Consider the following 26307-nt stretch of genomic DNA (forward strand, 5'->3'; position numbering starts at 1 on the left):
ACATGGGGGAAATTTTTTTTGTTTTGATTTTTTATTGTATTTTTAAAAAAATAAAACAATTTTAGACATGTGCAAACGAGATACATGTCTAAAAAAATAATTACATTTTTTTTATAATTTTATAAAAAGTTTCTTGTGCAAACAAGATACATGTCTAAAAAAAAAAAATTTAATTATAGTTTCTCGTGCGCACGAGATACATGTCTAAAAAAAAAAAAATTATATAATTTTTTTCCCCCCCATGTCCCTTTAGGGGCTCCGTATTTTCTCAATACATTCCGATGTTTTGCTCTTTTTTTCTTACATTATTACTGTTTTTTTTTTTTTTTAGATACATAAGCGGTAAAAAAATGAATGGATGGATGGATGTTATTTAAAATACACAACTTTAAAAATTTTAGCAGACATGTTCGAAATATTTGCGCCAAGTATCGGTATCGCCGATACCATCCAGAATTTGACTTGGCATCAGATCGTAAAGGAAATCAGTGGTATCGCACATCACCAGCGGACAGAAATGACCAAGACATGTGTTTATTATTTATTATTTAAGTGTTTATTATGATTTTTGTCATTTGTCACATTAGGGCATAAGTCAGTATTTTATTTTTTTATTAAATTACCAAACTTTGTTTAAATTAAATATATTTTTTATTTTTATTTTGAGAGCTTCTAATATTTTAGGTCAGGAGCGTCTACTTTTTTTCCATCAAGGGCTGCATACTGTAAAGTCAAGTATAGAGGGGTTATTTTGAAATTTTTTGAATAATAAAAAAAGGCTTTAAAATGATATTTTTTAAAAGACACACATTTGTGAACATTATTATTAATTTAACAATTTCAGCTTTTTCTTACGGAGCCCCTATAGGGACATGGGGGAAATTTATTTTGTTATAAATTTTTTTTATTGTATTTTTTTATTTTTTTTAGACATGTATCTCGTTTGCACGAGAAACTTTTTATAAAATTATTTAAAAAGATTTTTTTTTAAATTCATTATTTTTTTTATTTAAAAAAAATAAAAAATTAAATAAATAAATAATACAATTTTTATTTTTATTTTTATAATTTTATAAAAAGTTTCTTGTGCAAACGAGATACGTGTCTAAAAAAAATAAAAATAAATTATAGTTTCTCGTGCGCATGAGATACATTTCTTAAAAAAAAATTATAAAAAAAAAAAATTATAAAAACATTTTTTTCCCCCATGTCCCTTTAGGGGCTCCATATTTTCTCAATACATTCCGATGTTTTGCTCTTTTTTTCTTACATTATTACTGTTTTCTTTTTTTTTAGATACATAAGCGGTAAAAAAAATGAATGGATGGATGGATGTTATTTAAAATACACAACTTTAAAAATTTTAGCAGACATGTTCGAAATATTTGCGCCAAGTATCGGTATCGCCGATACCATCTTGAATTTAACTTTGCATCAGATCGTAAAGGAAATCAGTGGTATCGCACATCACCAGCGGACAGAAATGACCAAGACATGTGTTTATTATTTAAATGTTTATTATGATTTTTGTCATTTGTCACACTAGGTAATAAGTCAGTATTTTATTTTTTAATGAACTTACCAAATTTGTTTAAATTAAGTATATTTTTTATTTTTATTTTGAGAGCTTCTAATATTTTAGGTCAGGAGCGTTTACTGTTTTTTCCATCAGGAAAAGTCAAGTATGCAGGGGTTATTTTGACATTTTTTAATTAAAAAAAAGGCTTTAAAATTATATTTATTTAAAGACACAATTTTGTGTATATTATTAGTAATTTAACAATTTCATCTTTTTTCATTACATTCCGATGTTTTGCTCTTTTTTTCTTACATTATTACTGTTTTGTTTTTTTTAGATACATAAGCGGTAAAAAAATGAATGGATGGATGGATGTTATTTAAAATACACAACTTTAAAAATTTTAGCAGACATGTCCGAAAAATTTGCGCCAAGTATCGGTATCGCCGATACCATCCTGAATTTTACTTGGTATCATATCGTAAAGGAAATCAGTGGTATCACACATCACCAGCGGACAGAAATGACCAAGACGTGTTTATTATTTATTATTTAGATGTTTATTATGATTGTTGTCATTTGTCACATTAGGTCATAAGTCAGTATTTTATTTTTTAATGAACTTACCAAACTTTGTTTAAATCAAGTATATTTTTTATTTTGAGAGCTTCTAATATTTTAGGTCAGGAGCGTCTACTTTTTTTCCATCAAGGGCTGCATACTGAAAAGTCAAGTATAGAGGGGTTATTTTGACATTTTTTAATAATAAAAAAAGGCTTTAAAATGATATTTATTTAAAGACACAAATTTGTGAATATTATTATTAATTTAACAATTTCAGCTTTTTCTTACGGAGCCCCTATAGGGACATGGGGGAAATTTATTTTGTTATAATTTTTTTTTATTGTATTTTTTTATTTTTTTTAGACATGTATCTCGTTTGCACGAGAAACTTTTTATAAAATTATTTAAAAATATTTTTTTTTAAATTCATTATTTTTTTTATTTAAAAAAAAATAAAAATTAAATAAATAAATAATACAATTTTTATTTTTATTTTTATAATTTTATAAAAAGTTTCTTGTGCAAACGAGATACATGTCTAAAATTTTTTTTTAAAAATTATAGTTTCTCGTGCGCATGAGATACATGTCTTAAAAAAAAAAAAAAATTATTAAAAAAAAAAATTATAAAAACATTTTTTTCCCCCATGTCCCTTTAGGGGCTCCATATTTTCTCAATACATTCCGATGTTTTGCTATTTTTTTCTTACATTATTACTGTTTTGTTTTTTTTAGATACATAAGCGGTAAAAAAATGAATGGATGGATGGATGTTATTTAAAATACACAACTTTAAAAATTTTAGCAGACATGTTCGAAATATTTGCGCCAAGTATCGGTATCGCCGATACCATCCTGAATTTAACTTTGCATCAGATCGTAAAGGAAATCAGTGGTATCGCACATCACCAGCGGACAGAAATGACCAACACATGTTCAACTGACACGAACGCGCAAAATGGCGACAAAAAGCAGAAAAAAGTCGTTTTGACGGTGATGTCTTTGTAGTGGTGGTCGTTAAGTATTTATCATACGACACATGGATCGCCCCCCCGGGGCGTCTCGTCGAGCACATGTATGACTCGACCCTGAACAGCGGGGAGCGGTTCGCCATACTAGCTGTGATTTTCTCACCCCCGGGCCCCTCCCCCGCTCCAGGCAGATTAATTAGGAGCTCGCTCTTATCAGCACGGGGAGAACATTTACTGTAAGCCGCCAGGGAGCACGGGGCTGGTGGGAAGGTGTGGAGGAGGGGGGGATCGCTGCTGTCGCCGTTGCCTGGGGTGACGCTGGCAGCAACGCTCTCGCCGCTGATTGTGTGAGCGGGTGTCTGCCAGGAGATTGTAGCTGTCAATCAAACGTACAATTCCATTCTCACGCCGTCCTGTGACAATACGCTGTAATGGTAACGTTCCACTTTTGGACGGTCCCCCAGACGGAGGGTTGACGAGCGTTTATGCCACAAGGAGGGATGGCTAAATGTTCATCAACTTCATTGAACAAAACCTCCAACGTTTGTCTCCTTTCATTCACACACAAACCCCTCAAAGCATGTTTTTTCCCCCCACTCATGTGCATTTCACACAGAACACAGCTTAGTGGAATATTACAGTAACTGCAACACGGCATCCCCCCAAACACATTCTGTAATTAGAGTCCGCATGTATACAAGTCTTGACAAACGCTTGAGAAGTGTTACACAAGTGTTACGCTATGGCACACCTGGAATAGGTCGTATTCAGTAGGGATGACGTTCGAAACCGGTTCTCCTGGTCGTTCGATAAGAAAAGAACCGTTCGATAAGAAAAGAACCGATTCCATGCACTCGAATCCCTTTTTGAGAACCGGTTGCCATTATCGAGGCCACTATAGTAAAGAAAAAGAGTTGTTTTTTTATTCGAATCCCTGGGAACGAATCCCGTCCCACAGGAAATGCCCTGTGGCACATCCCAGGAAATGACGTAGCTCAGTCATTAGGCGGCAGATACAGAAGCAGCAACAACAATGGACCGAAAAAAAAACGCCTCAAGGCATGGCTTCATTTTACAAAAAAAAATACGACGAGAAAACGTCTATCTGCAACAACAGTCAATATTTCTTTATTTATGTTATTTTATTTTTTTCTTATAAAATAAAAGTGAGCATTTGTTAAACCAAATATTGTGTGTTTTTTTTTCCATATACAACAACCTATCTGGATTCTATAAGAGGATTCGATAATGGGCTCGAGCTCAATAATATCTTATCAAACATCATCCCTAGTATTCAGTCACGTGACTTGCGGACGGAAGTAAACAAAGTGGTGGGCTACTGTGCAGCAAGCAGTGTGCGAACTATCTGCGTACGCAAGGGCCTTAGATCGTTCCACTCAAAGTAGACATGAGCTAAAAAAAAAAAAAAATCAAACTATGCAATAATATCTATCCTACAGATGTCCGATAATGGCTTTTTTGCCGATACACGATATTCCGATATTGTCCAAATTTTAATTACCGATTCCGATATCAACTGATATATACAGTCGTGGAATTAACACATTATTATGCCTAATTTTGTTGTGATGCCCCGCTGGAAGCATTAAACAATGTAACAAGGTTACAGGGAAGAGTAAGTGCTGCAGGGGGTTCTGGGTATTTGTTCTGTTGTGCTTATGTTGTGTTACGGTGCGGATGTTCTCCCGAATTGTGTTTGTCATTCTTGTTTGGTGTGGGTTCACAGTGTGGCGCATATTTGTAACAGTGTTAAAGTTGTTTATACGGTCACTCTCAGTGTGACCTGTATGGCTGTTGATCAAGTATGCATGCATTCACTTGTGTGTGTGGAAAGACGTAGATATTTTGTGATTGGGCCGGCACGCCTTTAAGGCACGTTCCCAATATTGTTGTCTGGGTGGAAATCGGGAGAAATTCGGGAGAATGTTTGCCCCGGGAGAATTTCGGGAGGGGCACTGAAATTCGGGAGTCTCCCGGGAAAATGGGGAGGGTTGGCAAGTATGACCGGGAGACGCAACTAATCTCTATACTTCTCCCTACGTCCGTGTACCACTCCGTACAGCGGCGTTTTAAAAAGTCATAAATTGTACTTTTTGAAACCGATACCGATAATTTCCGATATTACATTTTAAAGCATTTATCGGCCAAAAATATCGGCAGTCCGATATTATCGGACATCTCTAGTTATAAGTCAAACTTGGAGATAATGAAAGGTGCATCAAAGTTTTATTGTGAGAATAAAAAGTGTTCTTTAACAAAAATGACTGTTGTTGTTTTTTTTAGGTTACAACCGTTTGTCACTGGTCAACCCAACAAAAAGATGGCCATTGAGCAGGTAAGACCTCTTCATCATTGTTTTTATGACACATCAGTAAACATGTTTACGACCTTGAAGGACACCACCTCAACGTGTTTTATTGTCGGAGCGATCACTGGTGTGTGCGTCTACTCGAGCATGTGACTAAAAGTGGGCGTCTCTTTACAGTAGCGGTCTTTGAAGTTATTGGCCACTGTAACGATATTGTGACATGTAATGTAGGAACACGTCTATGAACGTGTCTAGCGAGGTAGTTGAAATGTCTTAGAACGTGCAACAATATAGGAACACACCCAGCTATGTAGAAACCCTTTCGTGTCTCACAAAGTGGTAGAACATGGGTGGATGTAGGAACACGTCTGTGAACGTCTAACAATATTTGAACACGTCAATGAACGCGTCAAACAATGTTGAACACGCCTATGAATGTGTCTTAACTATGTAGGAACACATCTATGAACACCTAACAATGTAGGAACACGCCTATGAATGTGTCTAACTATGTAGGAACACATCTATGAACATGTAACAATGTAGGAACACGTCTATGAACGTGTATTAACAATGCAGGAACAGGTTTGTGAACATGTAACAATATCGGAACACGTCTATGAATGTGTAATAACAATGTAGGAACAGGTTTGTGAAACTGTAACAATATCGGAACACGTCTATGAACGTGTATTAACAATGCAGGAACAGGTTTGTGAACATGTAACAATATTGGAACACGTCTATGAACGTGTATTAACAATGCAGGAACAGGTTTGTGAACATGTAACAATATTGGAACACGTCTATGAACGTGTATTAACAATGTAGGAACAGGTTTGTGAAAATGTAACAATATCGGAACACATCTATGAATGTGTAATAACAATGCAGGAACAGGTTTGTGAACATTTAACAATATCGGAACACGTCTATGAATGTGTAATAACAATGCAGGAACAGGTTTGTGAAAATGTAACAATATCGGAACACATCTATGAATGTGTAATAACAATGCTGGAACAGGTTTGTGAACATTTAACAATATCGGAACACGTCTATGAATGTGTAATAACCATGTAGGAACAGGTTTGTGAACATGTAACAATATTGGAACACGTCTATGAATGTGTAATAACAATGCAGGAACAGGTTTGTGAAAATGTAACAATATCGGAACACATCTATGAATGTGTAATAACAATGCAGGAACAGGTTTGTGAACATTTAACAATATCGGAACACGTCTATGAATGTGTAATAACAATGCAGGAACAGGTTTGTGAACATGTAACAATATTGGAACACGTCTATGAATGTGTAATAACAATGTACGAACAGGTTTATGAACATGTAACAATATCGGAACACGTCTATGAATGTGTATTAACAATGCAGGAACAGGTTTGTGAACATGTAACAATATCGGAACACGTCTATGAATGTGTAATAACAATGTAGGAACCGGTTTGTGAACATGTAACAATATTGGAACACGTCTATGAATGTGTAATAACAATGCAGGAACAGGTTTGTGAACATGTAACAATATTGGAACACGTCTATGAATGTGTAATAACAATGCAGGAACAGGTTTGTGAACATGTAACAATATTGGAACACGTCTATGAATGTGTAATAACAATGTACGAACAGGTTTATGAACATGTAACAATATCGGAACACGTCTATGAATGTGTATTAACAATGCAGGAACAGGTTTGTGAACATGTAACAATATCGGAACACGTCTATGAATGTGTAATAACAATGTAAGAACAGGTTTGTGAACATGTAACAATATCGGAACACGTCTATGAATGTGTAATAACAATGTAGGAACAGGTTTGTGAACATGTAACAATATTGGAACACGTCTATGAATGTGTAATAACAATGCAGGAACAGGTTTGTGAACATGTAACAATATTGGAACACGTCTATGAATGTGTAATAACAATGTACGAACAGGTTTATGAACATGTAACAATATCGGAACACGTCTATGAATGTGTATTAACAATGCAGGAACAGGTTTGTGAACATGTAACAATATCGGAACACGTCTATGAATGTGTAATAACAATGTAAGAACAGGTTTGTGAACATGTAACAATATCGGAACACGTCTATGAATGTGTAATAACAATGTAGGAACAGGTTTGTGAACATGTAACAATATTGGAACACGTCTATGAATGTGTAATAACAATGCAGGAACAGGTTTGTGAACATGTAACAATATCGGAACACGTCTATGAATGTGTAATAACAATGTAGGAACAGGTTTATGAACATGTAACAATATCGGAACATGTCTATGAATGTGTAATAACAATGTAGGAACAGGTTTATGAACATGTAACAATATCGGAACACGTCTATGAATGTGTAATAACAATGTACGATCAGGTTTATAAACATGTAACAATATCGGAACATGTCTATGAGCGTGTATTAACAATGTAGGAACAGGTTTATGAACATGTAACAATATCGGAACACGTCTATGAATGTGTAATAACAATGTACGATCAGGTTTATAAACATGTAACAATATCGGAACACGTCTATGAACGTGTATTAACAATGTAGGAACAGGTTTATGAACATGTAACAATATCGGAACACGTCTATGAACGTGTATTAACAATGCAGAAACAGGTTTGTGAACATGTAACAATATCGGAACATGTCTATGAATGTGTAATAACAATGTACGATCAGGTTTATGAACATGTAACAATATCGGAACACGTCTATGAATGTGTAATAACAATGTAGGAACAGGTTTGTGAACATGTAACAATATCAGAACACTTCTGTGAATGTGTAATAACAATGTAGGAACAGGTTTGTGAACATGTAACAATATCGGAACACATCTATGAATGTGTAATAACAATGTACGATCAGGTTTATGAACATGTAACAATATCGGAACACATCTATGAATGTGTAATAACAATGTAGGAACAGGTTTGTGAACATGTAACAATATCAGAACACGTCTATGAACGTGTAATAACAATGTAGGAACAGGTTTGTGAAAATGTAACAATATCGGAACACATCTATGAATGTGTAATAACAATGCTGGAACAGGTTTGTGAACATTTAACAATATCGGAACACGTCTATGAATGTGTAATAACCATGTAGGAACAGGTTTGTGAACATGTAACAATATTGGAACACGTCTATGAATGTGTAATAACAATGCAGGAACAGGTTTGTGAAAATGTAACAATATCGGAACACATCTATGAATGTGTAATAACAATGCAGGAACAGGTTTGTGAACATTTAACAATATCGGAACACGTCTATGAATGTGTAATAACAATGCAGGAACAGGTTTGTGAACATGTAACAATATTGGAACACGTCTATGAATGTGTAATAACAATGTACGAACAGGTTTATGAACATGTAACAATATCGGAACACGTCTATGAATGTGTATTAACAATGCAGGAACAGGTTTGTGAACATGTAACAATATCGGAACACGTCTATGAATGTGTAATAACAATGTAGGAACCGGTTTGTGAACATGTAACAATATTGGAACACGTCTATGAATGTGTAATAACAATGCAGGAACAGGTTTGTGAACATGTAACAATATTGGAACACGTCTATGAATGTGTAATAACAATGCAGGAACAGGTTTGTGAACATGTAACAATATTGGAACACGTCTATGAATGTGTAATAACAATGTACGAACAGGTTTATGAACATGTAACAATATCGGAACACGTCTATGAATGTGTATTAACAATGCAGGAACAGGTTTGTGAACATGTAACAATATCGGAACACGTCTATGAATGTGTAATAACAATGTAAGAACAGGTTTGTGAACATGTAACAATATCGGAACACGTCTATGAATGTGTAATAACAATGTAGGAACAGGTTTGTGAACATGTAACAATATTGGAACACGTCTATGAATGTGTAATAACAATGCAGGAACAGGTTTGTGAACATGTAACAATATTGGAACACGTCTATGAATGTGTAATAACAATGTACGAACAGGTTTATGAACATGTAACAATATCGGAACACGTCTATGAATGTGTATTAACAATGCAGGAACAGGTTTGTGAACATGTAACAATATCGGAACACGTCTATGAATGTGTAATAACAATGTAAGAACAGGTTTGTGAACATGTAACAATATCGGAACACGTCTATGAATGTGTAATAACAATGTAGGAACAGGTTTGTGAACATGTAACAATATTGGAACACGTCTATGAATGTGTAATAACAATGCAGGAACAGGTTTGTGAACATGTAACAATATCGGAACACGTCTATGAATGTGTAATAACAATGTAGGAACAGGTTTATGAACATGTAACAATATCGGAACATGTCTATGAATGTGTAATAACAATGTAGGAACAGGTTTATGAACATGTAACAATATCGGAACACGTCTATGAATGTGTAATAACAATGTACGATCAGGTTTATAAACATGTAACAATATCGGAACATGTCTATGAGCGTGTATTAACAATGTAGGAACAGGTTTATGAACATGTAACAATATCGGAACACGTCTATGAATGTGTAATAACAATGTACGATCAGGTTTATAAACATGTAACAATATCGGAACACGTCTATGAACGTGTATTAACAATGTAGGAACAGGTTTATGAACATGTAACAATATCGGAACACGTCTATGAACGTGTATTAACAATGCAGAAACAGGTTTGTGAACATGTAACAATATCGGAACATGTCTATGAATGTGTAATAACAATGTACGATCAGGTTTATGAACATGTAACAATATCGGAACACGTCTATGAATGTGTAATAACAATGTAGGAACAGGTTTGTGAACATGTAACAATATCAGAACACTTCTGTGAATGTGTAATAACAATGTAGGAACAGGTTTGTGAACATGTAACAATATCGGAACACATCTATGAATGTGTAATAACAATGTACGATCAGGTTTATGAACATGTAACAATATCGGAACACATCTATGAATGTGTAATAACAATGTAGGAACAGGTTTGTGAACATGTAACAATATCAGAACACGTCTATGAACGTGTAATAACAATGTAGGAACAGGTTTGTGAAAATGTAACAATATCGGAACACATCTATGAATGTGTAATAACAATGCAGGAACAGGTTTATGAACATTTAACAATATCGGAAACCGGCTATGAATGTGTAATAACAATGTAGGAACAGGTTTGTGAACATGTAACAATATCAGAACACGTCTATGAATGTGTAATAACAATGTAGGAACACGTCTATGAACATGTAACAATGTAGTAACATGTCTCGACGTGTATTAACAATATTGGAACACGTGTATGAACATGTAATAACAATATTGGAACACGTCTATGAACATGTAACAATGTAGTAACATGTCTCGACGTGTATTAACAATATTGGAACACGTGTATGAACATGTAATAACAATATTGGAACACGTCTATGAACATGTAACAATGTAGTAACATGTCTCGACGTGTATTAACAATATTGGAACACGTGTATGAACATGTAATAACAATATTGGAACATGTGTATGAACATGTAACAATATCGGAACACGTCTATGAAGGTGTAATAACAATGTAGGAAGATGTCTAAAGAAGATGTTGGTGGGTGTAAGTGAGATGATGGAGGCAAGTCCAGTCAGGGAGACGCTGTGACGTCCCCAGAAGGACAACATGTAGTTTGCCACTCGGCTGTCTCACATTTAATTGCTCCACACTCCCGCTGAGAGCCTTGGGAGGAATACATCTCCACTAACTGAGTCCAACCTGCTTTGTTTCTTTGCCCTTCACGCCAACCGACACACACCCTCACCCCCATTTCCAGTCTCCTGGCAGGAAGGTCCTAGAAGCAAATCCCTTTAAGTCCAAATGTCTTCAGCAGCACTTTTTTATCCCCCCCACCCCCCACTCTGCCGCTGCATGATGGACTCCTGTTGGCTCCCGGCCAGCGAATAGATGGAGCCGCAACATTTTGCTTGTCTGCTGCAGCGTGTGTGTGTGTGTGTGTGTGTGTGTGTGTGTGTGTGTGTGTGTGTGTGTGTGTGTGTGTGTGTGTGTGTGTGTGTGTGTGTGTGTGTGTGTGTGTGTGTGTGTGTGTGTGTGTGTGTGTGTGTGTGTGTGTGTGTGCGTGCGTTTGTGCGTGTGTTCTGGCAATTCTTACTTAATGGGGACATGGCTCTGTTTACACAGTCACCTTTAGGGGACCTCTGACGGTATGGGGACAAAAAAACAGGTCCCCTAAAGGGAAACCTTTTTAAATGATAGTCAGATCCATTCTGAAGATGCCTAAGTGCAGGATTTGCTTGAACATTTAAGTGGTGAAACTTCCTATAAGAGGACAGCTGTAGTGCTGTATTCTACGGAGCCCCTAAAGGGACATAGGGGAAAAATGTTTTTTTATAATTTTATTTTTATTTATTTTTTTAAGACATGAGAAACTTTTTATAAAGTTATAAAAAAAATAAAAATAAAAATGTGTCATTTTTTTAATCTATTTTTTTAGACATGTATCTCGTGCGCACGAGAAACTTTTTATATAGTTATAAAAAATAAAAATGTATAATTTTTTTTTTTTTAGACATGTATCTCGTGCGCACGAAAAACTTTCTATAAAATTATAAAAAAATATAAATGTATAATTTTTTTTTTTTTTCGTGCGCACGAGAAAATTTCTCATGCGCACGAGATAGTTTCTTGTGCGCTTGAGAACATGTTTAAAAAAATATATATTTATAATTTATAAATTTATCATTTATAATAAAAAAACATTAAAAAATATATATAAATATATAATTTAAAAAAATGTTTTTTTATAACTTTATAAAAAATTTCTCGTGCGCACGAGATACATGTCTTGAAAAAAAAATTTAAAAAAAAAAAATTATAAAAAAAATAATTTCCCCCATGTCCCTTTAGGGGCTCCGTAGTATTCTGAGGATCATGTCATTTTTTTTTTTAAATGGTACTCAGTAGTCACGTACAAATTTGTGTGAATTATGCAAAATTATTCAAATGTGGTCCCCATGAACCATATTAACTCTTTTTCCCCAGGGTCCCCAGTAAGAATGATCAGCACATTACTTCATCAAGTCAGAGATTTAAAGACGTGTATGAGCTAACTGGGCAGTGGACATTTTACCAAATTTTTTTTATGCCTCCACAACCTGTAGAAAGGGTGGTCCCCACAAGTCATGATCAAAAACTTGGTCCCCATTCAAAAGAATAACCAGTATGTGTGTGTGTATGTTTGTGGGCTATTGTATTTTTACCATTTTTGAGACATCAACAAGGAAAAGTACCTTCCATATGAGGACCGGTGAACAAGTTAGGACATAAATCGTGGTCCCAATACAGAAAACCATTGCATATAATAGAGAATGTCTCATTTGCTCCCTGGTGGTGAAATCTACCAAAATTAGGGTGGTCTCAAAAAGGAGGGATTTTTCAAATTGACTGTGTCAGTTTTTAAAAGTGCTCCCCCTCTGGTCAACATATGAAATAAGAAGTGTGTGTAAGAAATTGAAATGCTCCCTCTTTGGCCAAAATTATTAACAAAAAATAAATAAATATGTATACAGATACATACTGTAATAACTTGATGTAAATGATGAAGATTAAAATCCAATTACAAACAAAAAAATGTAAACTTATTAAGAGCAGTCTTTTTGTCACAATGTGTCGACTTTTATCTTATAAGATTGGGAACAATTTCTCATATTCTTGCTGTTTCTGTAACCTTGCAATATTTTCTTGTAAAATTATGACTTTTTTTTATGTAACATTATTACATTTTTATGCAAAACGTTGACATTTGTCATATAAAATTATGACTTTTATCGCAATATTGCCAATGTGTTTGTTGTTCTTGTAAAATAGTGACTTTTTTGAGTAAAATTCAGATTATTATTATAATATTGCCAAAATGTTAGTTTTCTTAGAAAATTGTGACTTTTGTCGAGCAAAATGATGACTCTTTTCATAAAATTGCCAAAATGTTGAGCTTTTCTTGTAAAATTGCGACTGTATCTGACTAAAATTCCAACTTTTATCATAATATTGCGCAAATGTTCAGTTTTTCTTGTAAAATTCTGACTTGCGTTGAGTAAAATGACAACCTTTATTATAATACAGCTAACATTTTAAGTTTTTCTTGAGAAATTGTGACCTTTTATTTTGTGAAATTCCAACTCATTTTTCACAACAAGCTTGTTTATATCTGCATAGTATGTATATATTATTCATGTTGTAAACACAAATCTTTATATATCTAGAAAGGGTGGTCCTAAAGACGTAGGCATTATTCGGAGGTCTCAAGAAGGTGATTAATACACAAATGTGTGTGTGTTCTTGTATTTCTAACCTTCTTGAGACATCAACAAGGAAAAGTACCTTCCATATGAGGACCGGTGAACAAGTTAGGACATAAATCATGGTCCCAATATGGAAAACCATTGCATATAATAGAGAATTTCTCATTTGCTCCCTGGTGGTGAAATCTACCAAAATTAGGGTGGTCTCAAAAAGGAGGGATTTTTCAAATTGACTGTGTCAGTTTTTAAAAGTGCTCCCCCTCTGGTCAACATATGAAATAACAAGTGTGTGTAAGAAATTGAAATGCTCCCCCTTTGGCCAAAATTATTAACAAAAAATAAATAAATATGTATACAGATACATACTTGATGTAAATGATGAAGATTGAAATCCAATTACAAACAAACAAAATTAAAATTACCAAAAGCAGTCTTTTTGTCACAATGTGTCGACTTTTATCTTTTAAAATTGGGAACAATTTCTCATATTCTTGCTGTTTCTGTAACCTTGCAATATTTTCTTGTAAAATTATGACTTTTTTTAATGTAACATTATTACATTTTTATGCAAAACGGTGACATTTGTCATATGAAATTATGACTTTTATCGCAATATTGGGGCGGTATGGCATAGTGGGTAGAGCAACCGTGCCAGAAACCTGAGGGTTGCAGGTTCGCTCCCCGCCTCTTACCATCCAAAATCGCTGCCGTTGTGTCCTTGGGCAGGACACTTCACCCTTGCCCCCGGTGCCGCTCACACCGGAGAATGAATGACGAATGAATGAGTTGTAAATATGAATGATGGGTTCTCACTTCTCTGTGAAGCGCTTTGAGTGTCTAGAAAAGCGCTATATAAATCTAATCCATTATTATTATTATTATTATTATTATTAATATTGCCAATGTGTTTGTTGTTCTTGTAAAATAGTGACTTTTTTGAGTAAAATTCAGATTATTATTATAATATTGCCAACATGTTAGTTTTCTTATAAAATTGTGACTTTTGTCGAGCAAAATGATGACTCTTTTCATAAAATTGCCAAAATGTTGAGCTTTTCTTGTAAAATTGCGACTGTAGCTGACTAAAATTCCAACTTTTATCATAACATTGCGCAAATGTTCAGTTTTTCTTGTAAAATTCTGACTTGCGTTGAGTAAAATGACAACTTTTATTATAATACAGCTAGGGCTGCAACTAACGATTAATTTGATGATCGATTAATCTGTCGATTATTACTTCAATTAATCGATTAATAATCGGATAAAAGAGACAAACTACATTTCTATCCTATCCAGTATTTTATTGAAAAAAACCAACATACTGGCACCATACTTATTTTGAATATTGTTTCTCAGCTGTTTGTAAATGTTGCAGTTTATAAATAAAGGTTTATTAAAAAAAAAAAAAAGTAAATTAAATTTAAAAATAACTTTTATTAAAAAAAAACAAAAAACTGCGCATGATTATTGTTTCTCAGCTGTTTGTAAATGTTGCAGTTTATAAATAAAGGTTTATTAAAAAAATAAAAAATGTAATTAAATAAAAAAAAATTTTTTATTAAAAAAACAAAAACAAAAAACTCTGCGCATGCTCATAGCATAGATCCAACGAATCGATGACTAAATTAATTGGCAACTATTTTAATAATCGATTTTAATCGATTTAATCGCTTAGTTGTTGCAGCCCTAAATACAGCTAACATTTCAAGTTTTTCTTGAGAAATTGTGACCTTTATTTTGTGAAATTCCAACTCATTTTTCACAAGAAGCTTGTTGATATCTGCATAGTATGTATATATTATTCATGTTGTAAACGCAAATCTTTATATATCTAGAAAGGGTGGTCCTAAAGACGTGGGCATTATTCGGAGGTCTCAAGAAGGTCATTAATACACGAATGCGTGTGTGTGTGTGTGTGTGTGTGTGTGTGTGTGTGTGTGTGTGTGTGTGTGTGTGTGTGTGTGTGTGTGTGTGTGTGCGTGTGTGCGTGTGTGTGTGTGTGCGTGTGTGCGCGCTTCCCCGGACACACCAAGTCACACTCGCTGTCATCTACACCCAGACGGAAACGAGCAGTTTTGCACCTGCGCCGCCACCTTGTTTGTCACTTTGATGTGAAATCTCAGCCAAAGTGGGTGAGAAAGTGAATTTTTACTTCCCGGATGTTCTTCCTGTACATCCGCTCCCGACACGTCCCTCGGTCTACCCCGCATGCATTCCTCCTCCTCGCCGCGTTCTCTTCCTGCAAAACGACAATAAGAACACGTTTTTTGACACTTCCTGTTTAGGCTTCGCTCTCCCGTTGTCCGCCGGCCCCCCTCCCCTTTCCTCCATCACGTGCTGAGAGAAAACATTTTCCACAACAGGGGGGGTCAGGTCAACAAGCCTTGTTGCTTGGCAACAACCCCTGCTATGCCTTCCCTCTCCTGGGAACTGGAAGTCCGTGGTCATTGGCTGCAGCCCCCCCTTATGTAACCGTGCAGGGCCAGGAATTAGACTGCACCGTTCTCATTTTTACTGACCAGAGGAGGGGATTCTGGGACCCTCCTTCATCCCGACCCCGGCTTCAAGGAGCTGGGCTTCAAAGTCCTTGTTGGTCCAGATCTCCTCGGGAACGATCTTTGCTCCAGACGGTCCTCCTAACGAGCTCCACCCCTCCAAGCGTGAAGCGTTCTTCACTGCAAAAAGTCAGTGTTCAAAAACAAGAAAAAAATTAAAGCTGCAAGCAGCATTGGTCGGGTCCGCATCTTTGGCTGGTGCTTCCTGCCTGTACCCATTCAACATATCTTCACCCGCACATTACCTACTTGCTCTGCATCTCAAACGCGCTCAGAGGAAATAATGTTTGGAAAAAGGTGACAGTTTTGACCCATTTTTTGTTTTAGAAGGGGGAATAGCAAACTTCCTGTAGATTTTTGCTGGGGGTTGTCAATCTATGAAATGTAGGTCTAAATGAGACCTACATAGAGGTATTTGTTTCATGTCTCTAAGACGTTCCTACAGGAAGTTACAAGCAGTTTTGTCTGTGTTTTCCTCCAAGGAGCAGTTTTGTCTGTGTTTTATCCCTAGGGGGCGCTAGAGCGCAATTTTGAGTTTTGGGGTTCGTTTTTTTATTAGATCGCAATTTCCGCCAGTCCTGATGTGTGTAAAAAGTTTGGTGAGTTTTGAAGTATTTTAAGGGGGTCAAATTACAGCTCAAAGAGGCAAAAATGAGTGTTTTTAGTAAACTTTTGTTTTGAAGGGGTGATTGCCAACTTCCTGTTGATTTTTGCTGAAGGATGTCAGTGTATGAAATCTAGCTCTAAGTCAGACCTACATAGAGGTTTTTGTTGCATGTCTCTACGACATTCGTACTAGGAGTTAGAAGAAGTGTTGTCTGTGTTTTCTTCCTAGGGGGCGCTAGAGCGCAGGTTTGGTTTTTTTACTAAAGAGTTTTGTTCACGTTTTTTTACGTGTGTGTAAAATTTGGTGAGTTTTGAAACAAGTGTTTTTTTTTATTAGATCGCAATTTCCGCCAGTCCTGATGTGTGTAAAAAGTTTGGTGAGTTTTGAAGTATTTTAAGGGGGTCAAATTACAGCTCAAAAAGGCAAAAATGAGTGTTTTTAGTAAACTTTTGTTTTGAAGGGGTGATTGCCAACTACCTGTTGATTTTTGCTGAAGGATGTCAGTGTATGAAATCTAGCTCTAAGTCAGACCTACATAGAGGTTTTTGTTGCATGTCTCTACGACATTCGTACTGGGAGTTAGAGGAAGTGTTGTCTGTGTTTTCTTCCTAGGGGGCGCTAGAGCGCAGGTTTGGTTTTTTTACTAAAGAGTTTTGTTGGCGTTTTTTTACGTGTGTGTAAAATTTGGTGAGTTTTGAAGCATGTTAAGAGGGGCAAAGTAGTCCGCAAAGCTGCGGAATAATAATAAAGAATGATAATAATAATACAACCTTACAATTTCAATAGGTTCCTTTCGTCCCATTGCAAAAGGACTCCCTTTGGGATTCCTTTGACAATGGTCCGTGCGGACCCTAAAAATACAAAAATTAGGGATATTTTATTTGAATTAAGCAAAATTATCTGACAATAGAACAAGAAAATTCGGCTTGTCAAGGCCTTCCAAAACAAGTAAAATTAGCTAACTTTAATGAACCCAAAAATACCTTAAAATAAGTATATTCTCACTAATCACAAGTGCACTTTTCTTGATAGAAAAAAAAAAGAGACCTTTTTGCTCAATATGTTGAAAAATATTCTTAAATTAAGTAAATGCTAGTGTCATTGTTTTGACATAATGATATGCGCTCTGCATTACATTTCCTGAAACCAGCAAACTTATACTAAAAGCTGATTTATTGTTCTTAATGGAAAAGCAACAAGGCAACCGCTTGTTACTCTCGGGGTCTCCTAGCCGCTCAGGCAAATCATATTGTCTAAAAATGCCTTTTTCCATGGATAACATGACATCATCGCGCCTAGTGCGTGCTCTTTCAGTAAATTAGTGCGCATATATACAGCCCGGCCCCCGGCTAAATATTTTTTTATTGTAATTTTGAAGAATTTATCTGAATGTGCATGAACTATTTCCGTTCAAAATTGTTAGAAATGTCAAATGTTTAAATATTAACTGTCAGTTTACTGTACTGTGCCAACTGTACTACTATATGAGGACCTATTTTCTATTGTTTCATTGAAAATAAAACGGCAAAGTCCATTTGGCTGTCATCTGTTTTAATTATGAGACACAATTGTCTCTTTCATGCTTGAAATAAGAAATTATTACTTTAAAAAAGTAGTTTTATACTTGTGAGTGTTGATGACACAGCTTTGCAACAGTTGATATTCTAGTTTCAAGCATGTTTTACTCAATATAGGTCATCAAATCTCAGCTACAAGCTGTAATATCTTACTGAGATCATTTAGGACCAAAACACTTAAAACAAGTAAAACACTAACATAAAATCTGCTTAGTGGGAAGAATTATCTTATCTGACAGAAAATAAGCAAATATCACCCTTATTTGAGATATTTAATCTTACAAACCCCGTTTCCATATGAGTTGGGAAATTGTGTTAGATGTAAATATAAACGGAATACAATGATTTGCAAATCCTTTTCAACCCATATTCAATTGAATGCACTACAAAGACAAGATATTTGATGTTCAAACTCATAAACTTTTTCTTTTTTTTGCAAATAATAATTAGCTTAGAATTTCATGGCTGCAACACGTGCCAAAGTAGTTGGGAAAGGGCATGTTCACCACTGTGTTACATGGCCTTTCCTTTTAACAACACTCAGTAAAGGTTTGGGAACTGAGGAGACACATTTTTGAAGCTTCTCAGGTGGAATTCTTTCCCATTCTTGCTTGATGTACAGCTTAAGTTGTTCAACAGTCCGGGGGTCTCCCTTCTGCTATTTTAGGCTTCATAATGCGCCACACATTTTCAATGGGGGACAGGTCTGGACTACAGGCAGGCCAGTCTAGTACCCGCACTCTTTTACTATGAAGCCATGTTGATGTAACACGTGGCTTGGCATTGTCTTGCTGAAATAAGCAGGGGCGTCCATGGTAACGTTGCTCCAAAACCTGTATGTACCTTTCAGCATCAATGGTGCCATCACAGATGTGTAAGTTACCCATGTCTTGGGCACTAATACACCCCCATACCATCACAGATGCTGGCTTTTCAACTTTGCGCCTATAACAATCCAGATGGTTCTTTTCCTCTTTGGTCCGGAGGACAGGACGTCCACAGTTTCCAAAAACAATTTGAAATGTGGACTCGTCAGACCACAGAACACTTTTCCACTTTGTATCAGTCCATCTTAGATGAGCTCAGGCCCAGCGACGCCGACGGCGTTTCTGGGTGTTGTTGATAAACGGTTTTCGCCTTGCATAGGAGAGTTTTAACTTGCACTTACAGATGTAGCGATCAACTGTAGTTACTGTCAGTGGGTTTCTGAAGTGTTCCTGAGCCCATGTGGTGATATCCTTTACACACTGATGTCGCTTGTTGATGCAGTACAGCCTGAGGGATGGAAGGTCACAGGCTTAGCTGCTTACGTGCAGTGATTTCTCCAGATTCTCTGAACCCTTTGATGATATTACGGAGCATAGATGGTGAAATCCCTAAATTCCTTGCAATAGCTGGTTGAGAAAGGTGTTTCTTAAACTGTTCAACAATTTGCTCACGCATTTGTTGACAAAGTGGTGACCCTCGCCCCATCCTTGTTTGTGAATGACTGAGCATTTCATGGAATCTACTTTTATACCCAATCATGGCACCCACCTGTTCCCAATTTGCCTGTTCACCTGTGGGATGTACCAAATAAGTGTTTGATGAGCATTCCTCAACTTTATCAGTATTTATTGCCACCTTTCCCAACTTCTTTGTCACGTGTTGCTGGCATCAAATTCTAAAGTTAATGATTATTTGCAACAAAAAAAAAAGTTTATCAGTTTGAACATCAAATATGTTGTCTTTGTAGCATATTCAACTGAATATGGGTTGAAAAGGATTTGCAAATCATTGTATTCTGTTTATATTTACATCTAACACAATTTCCCAACTCATATGGAAACGGGGTTTGTAGTTAGATTTCAGTTTTTGCAGTGTTCTCCTCGACCCATTTAGCAGCTCTCACCTGCTAATTAGTTGGTGCTGCTGCTGTGTGGTGATGATGAGTCAGCAGGAAGGAAGGAATGGGGGGGGGAAAAGGGAGAGGGTGTTTGTTTGTGTTAAAGCGTGATGAAGGTGGAGGAGGAAGGATGGAGGCCAGTCAGTCCCAGCAGTCTTCCCTGTGACCCTCCAGCACCTCCATCATTGTTGTTTTTAATATTGTGAGTCCTGAGCGCGGCGCTCCTCGCCGTCGCCATGGAGATGAGGTGAAGACGAGGCGCTTCTTTCGTGTTCCGCAGGAGCTTTGAAACAAACAGAGTGAGACATCCCGACAAACAGTGGTTGGTGCTTTGTGGCAAACAAGGAGGAGTTGAATCCGAGTTCACTCGCGTGCTGTTACTTCTGCCCGGGAGCTCCATTTAGCACTTTAAAGTGCTCACAATGTGATTGTGGCTTTTTTTCCCAAAACACTTCATTTTGGTCACTTCTTTGCTAAAAATCTTAGATTTTGCTATAAAGATCTATCTCAGAGCCACTTTTTGGCTGCTTCTAAAAATGGTTCGAGTTGTTTGATGCAAATGAAGCTAGAGATGACAGACAGACAGACAGCAGCTTTATTTTGTCCATTCTTTAACATGTACAAGACACATAAGAACTGAAATTACATTTTCGGCACAGTCCCACTAAGAGCAGACATACGTTACAGGGGGACAAGACTCGCAACAGAAGAGGGGGGAGTTGGGTGCCTGGAGGCCGGCTGCCGCTATGAAGCGCTACTCAGCCCCCACAACCCCAGAGGAATTAAGCAGATGTCCGATAATGTCGGCCGATAAATGCTTTAAAATGTAATATCGGAAATGATCAGTATCAGTTTCAAAAAGTAAAATTAATGACTTTTTAAAACGCCGCTGTTAACACGGACGTAGGGCTTACTTGCCAACCCTCCCGATTTTCCCGGGAGACTCCCGAATTTCAGTGCCCCTCACGAAAATCTCCCGGGGCAACCATTCTCCCGAATTTCTCCCGATTTCCACCCGGACAACAATATTGGGGGCGTGCCTTAAAGGCACTGCCTTTAGCGTCCTCTACAACCTGTCGTCACGTCCGCTTTTCCTCCATACGAACAGCGTGCCGGCCCAATCACATGAATGCAAGGCATACTTGGTCAACAGCCATACAGGTCACACTGAGGGTAGCCGTATAAACAACGTTAACACTGTTACAAATATGCGCCACACTGTGAACCCACACCAAACAAGAATGACAACCCCCCCCCCCCCTCACTCCCCCAATCTCCCGAATTCGGAGGTCTCAAGGTTGGCAAGTATGCTCTGAAAACACTTTTGTTTTTAAGGATCAACTGCAAAAAACAGTCAAAGATCCTCTATATCAGTGGTCCCCAACCTTTTTGTACTTGCGGACCGGTCAATGTAAAAAAAAATTTTTATTTTATTTTATTTTATTTATTTTTTTTGTCATAAAGAAATACAATCATGTGTGCTTACGAACTGTATCCCTGCAGACTGTATTGATTTATATTGATATATAATGTATATATTGTGTTTTTTATGTTGATTTAGTTAAAAAAAATAAAAATAAAAAAAATATTTTTTTTATTATTTGTGCGGCCGCGGCCCGGTACCAATCGGTCCACGGACCGGTACTGGTTGGGGACCACTGCTCTATATGACAAGAGTATTGTTGTTTTTAAGCAGTTACAGCAAACAATAGTCAAAGATCCTCTAAATGACAAGAACACTCTTGTTTTTAAGGATCAACTGCAAAAAACAGTCAAAGATCCTCTATATCAGTGGTCCCCAACCTTTTTGTACTTGCGGACCGGTCAATGTAAAAAAAAAAAGTTTTTTTTTTGTTTTGTTTTTTTGTCATAAAGAAATACAATCATGTGTGCTTACGGACTGTATCCCTGCAGACTGTATTGATTTATATTGATATATAATGTATATATTGTGTTTTTTATGTTGATTTAATTAAAAAAATGAAAAATAAAAATGAAAAATTAAAAATGTTGTATTTCTTGTGCGGCCGCGCAAGAAATACAACATTTACAATACGACAATAATAACCAATCGGTCCACGGACCAGGGACCACTGCTCTATATGACAAGAGTATTGTTGTTTTTAAGCAGTTACAGCAAACAATAGTCAAAGGTCCTCTAAATCAGTGGTCCCCAACCACCGGGCCGCGGCCCGGTACCGGTCCGTAGACTGGGCCGCGACCGCACAAGAAGTTTAAAAAAAAAAAAAAAAAAAAGTTATTTTTTTTTATTTTTATTTTTTTTTATTAAATCAAGATAAAAAACACAATATATACATTATATATCAATATAAATCAATACAGTCTGCAGGGATACAGTCTGTAAACACACATGATTGTATTTCTTGATGACAAAAAAAAAAAAAAAAGTTTTTTTTACTACCCCCCCACACACACACCTCCCCCGGTCCGTGGGACAAATTATCAAGCGTTGACCGGTCCCCAGCTACAAAAAGGTTGGGGACCACTGCTCTAAATGACAAGAACACTCTTGTTTTTAAGGATCAACTGCAAAAAACCATAGTCAAAGATCCTCTATATCAGTGGTCCCCAACCTTTTTGTAGCTGCGGACCGGTCAACGCTTCAAAATTTGTCCCACAAACCGGGGGGGGTATTTTTATTTATTTATTTTTTATTTTTTTTATTTCTTGTGCGGCCCGGTACCAATCGGTCCACGGACCGGTACCGGTCCACGGACCGGTACCGGGCCGCGGCCCGGTGGTTGGGGACCACTGTTGTAGTGGGTATCAGGATTATCTCAGGGAGAGCATGTCCCAAATTCCGAGCTGCTGTTTTGAGGCATGTTAAAAAAAATAATGCACTTTGTGACTTCAATAATAAATATGGCAGTGCCATGTTGGCACTTTTTTTTTTTCCATAACTGGAGTTGAAGTTGTTCTCTTATTTTGGAAAACCTTGTTTTTCATTGATTAATTGATTGATTGAAACTTGTATTAGTAGATTGCACAGTACAGTACATAGTCCGTACAATTGACCACTAAATGGTAACACCCGAAAAAGTTTTTCAACTTGTTGAAGTCGGGGTCCACGTTAATCAATTCATGGTAAAGTTACATTGCATCACAACAAAATTAGGCATAATAATGTGTTCATTCCACGACTGTATATATCGGTATCGGTTGATATCGGAATCGGTAATTAAGAGTTGGACAATATCGGAATATCGGATATCGGCAAAAAAGCCATTATCGGACATCTCCAAATGAAGCCATCGCTACCACTCCCCTTTCTTGCCAACTGGGCTTTCATCCCCCGCCCCGGAAGCCTTGTTTAGTAGTTTTTCAGGGCCCGGGCAGCGGAGCAGGCCCCGCAAGGGCCCTATAGAAACTGTGTTATTTCTTCTATGCATTTGGACGCATTCTTGAGGCCCTTAACATGCACGAAAAGTCCCCATGTTTTGCAGGCGCGTCAGGTATGGTGAAAAATTTTATATTTTGGGGGTCCTGAATAGGAAATTTATGAAATTGGCTCTCTAGCGCCACCTTTAAAATGAGGAAAAAATGAGCCCCTTCCACCTGAAAACGAACAGGAAGTCGGAAAAAAGGGTGTTGTAGTTTGAACAAACTTTGACCAAATGAGTTGTGGTTAAAATGACAGATACTACACATATACAGTAGGTGATGATACATTGCCAACACATACTGCCTTTTATTACTAAAAGGGTTTATTATTGGCAATGTTTATTATTGGCAGTGTTTAATACTAAAAGGTATTATTATTGGCAATGTTTATTATTGGCAGTATTTATTATTGGCAGTGTTTATTACTACCACTGTTTGTTACTAACAGTGTTTATTACCGGCAGTGTTTATTACTAAAAGCATTTAATTTTGACAATGTCTATTACTAACAGTGTTTAGTACTAACAGTGTTTATTACTAACAGTGTTTAATACTAACAGTGTTTATTACTAAAAGTATTTAATTTTGACAATGTTTATTACTAACAGTGTTTAAAACTAACAATGTTTATTACTAACAGTGTTTAAAACTAACAATGTTTATTACTAACAGTGTTTAATACTAAAATTATTAAATTTTGACAATGTTTATTACTAACGGTGTTTATTACTAACAGTGTTTATTACTAACAGTGTTTATTACTAACAGTGTTTATTACTAACAGTGTTTAATACTAACAATGTTTATTACTAAGTGTTTAATACTAACAGTGTTTATTACTAACCGTGTTTTATACTAACAGTGTTTATTACTAACAGTGTTTAATACTAACAGCGTTTAATTTTGACAGTGTTTATTACTAACAGTGCTTAATACTAAAATTATTTAATTTTGACTTTGTTTATTACTAACTGTGTTTAATACTAACAGTGTTTATTACTAACAATGTTTATTACTAACAATGTTTAATACTAACAGTCTTTATTACTAACAGTGTTTAATACTAACAGCGTTTATTACTAACAATGTTTAATACTAACAGTCTTTAATACTAACAGTGTTTATTACTAACAGTGTTTAATACTAACAGCGTTTAATTTTGACAGTGTTTAATACTAACAGTGTTTATTACTAACAGCGTTTAATTTTGACAGTGTTTATTACTAACAGTGTTTATTACTAACAGTGTTTAATACTAACAGTTTTTAATTTTGACAGTGTTTATTACTAACAGTGTTTAATACTAACAGTGTTTAATTTTGACAGTGTTTATTACTAACAGTGTTTAATACTAACAGTGTTTAATTTTGACAGTGTTTATTACTAACAGTGTTTAATACTAACAGTGTTTAATACTGACAGTGTTTAATTTTGACAGTGTTTATTACTGGCAGTGTTTATTACTAACAGTGTTTATTACTAACAGTGTTTAATTTTGACAGTGTTTATTACCGGCAGTGTTTATTACTAACAGTGTTTATTACCAGTAGTGTTTATTATTAACAGTGTTTAATACTAACAGTGTTTAATTTTGACAGTGTTTATTACTAACAGTGTTTAATACAAACAGTGTTTAATTTTGACAGTGTTTAAAACTAACAGGTTTAATACTAACAGTGTTTAATACTAACAGTGTTTAATACTAACAGTGTTTAATACTAACAGTGTTTAATTTTGACAGTGTTTATTACTAACAGTGTTTAATACTAACAGTGTTTAATTTTGACAGTGTTTATTACTAACAGTCTTTATTACTAACAGTGTTTAATTTTGACAGTGTTTATTACTAACAGTGTTTAATACTAACAGTGTTTAATTTTGACAGTGTTTATTACTAACAGTGTTTAATACTAACAGTGTTTAATTTTGACAGTGTTTATTACTAACAGTGTTTAATACTAACAGTGTTTAATTTTGACAGTGTTTATTACTAACAGTGTTTAATACTAACAGTGTTTAATTTTGACAGTGTTTATTACTGGCAGTGTTTATTACTAACAGTTTTTATTACCAGCAGTGTTTATTATTAACAGTGATTAATTTTGACAGTGTTTATTACTAACAGTGTTTAATACAAACAGTGTTTGATACTAACAGTCTTTATTACTAACAGTGTTTAATTTTGACAGTGTTTATTACTAACAGTGTTTATTACTAACAGTGTTTAATTTTGACAGTGTTTATTACTAACAGTGTTTAATACTAACAGTGTTTAATTTTGACAGTGTTTATTACTAACAGTGTTTAATACTAACAGTGTTTAATTTTGACAGTGTTTATTACTAACAGTGTTTAATACTAACAGTGTTTAATTTTGACAGTGTTTATTACTGGCAGTGTTTATTACTAACAGTGTTTATTACCAGCAGTGTTTATTACTAACAGTGTTTAATTTTGACAGTGTTTAATTTTGACAGTGTTTATTACTGGCAGTGTTTGATAATAACAGCGTTTAATTTTGA

At 35.7% G+C, this 26307-nt stretch overlaps 1 protein-coding gene across 4 annotated transcripts in view; it reads left to right on the plus strand.

Annotated features, from left to right (window-relative positions):
- Positions 1 to 26307, plus strand: part of LOC133640437 (transcription factor IIIB 90 kDa subunit-like) — a 172808-nt gene that overhangs the window by 141967 nt on the left and 4534 nt on the right. For all 4 annotated transcript variants that reach the window (XM_062033850.1, XM_062033847.1, XM_062033848.1 and 1 more), the window contains one exon: positions 5358 to 5409. In XM_062033850.1, the coding sequence (XP_061889834.1) occupies positions 5358 to 5405 (48 nt within the window). In that variant the 3' untranslated portion in view covers positions 5406 to 5409. The remainder of the gene's footprint in view (positions 1 to 5357; positions 5410 to 26307) is intronic.

This window comes from Entelurus aequoreus, linkage group LG23 (genome assembly GCF_033978785.1).
Source record: "Entelurus aequoreus isolate RoL-2023_Sb linkage group LG23, RoL_Eaeq_v1.1, whole genome shotgun sequence".
Taxonomy (NCBI): domain Eukaryota; kingdom Metazoa; phylum Chordata; class Actinopteri; order Syngnathiformes; family Syngnathidae; genus Entelurus; species Entelurus aequoreus.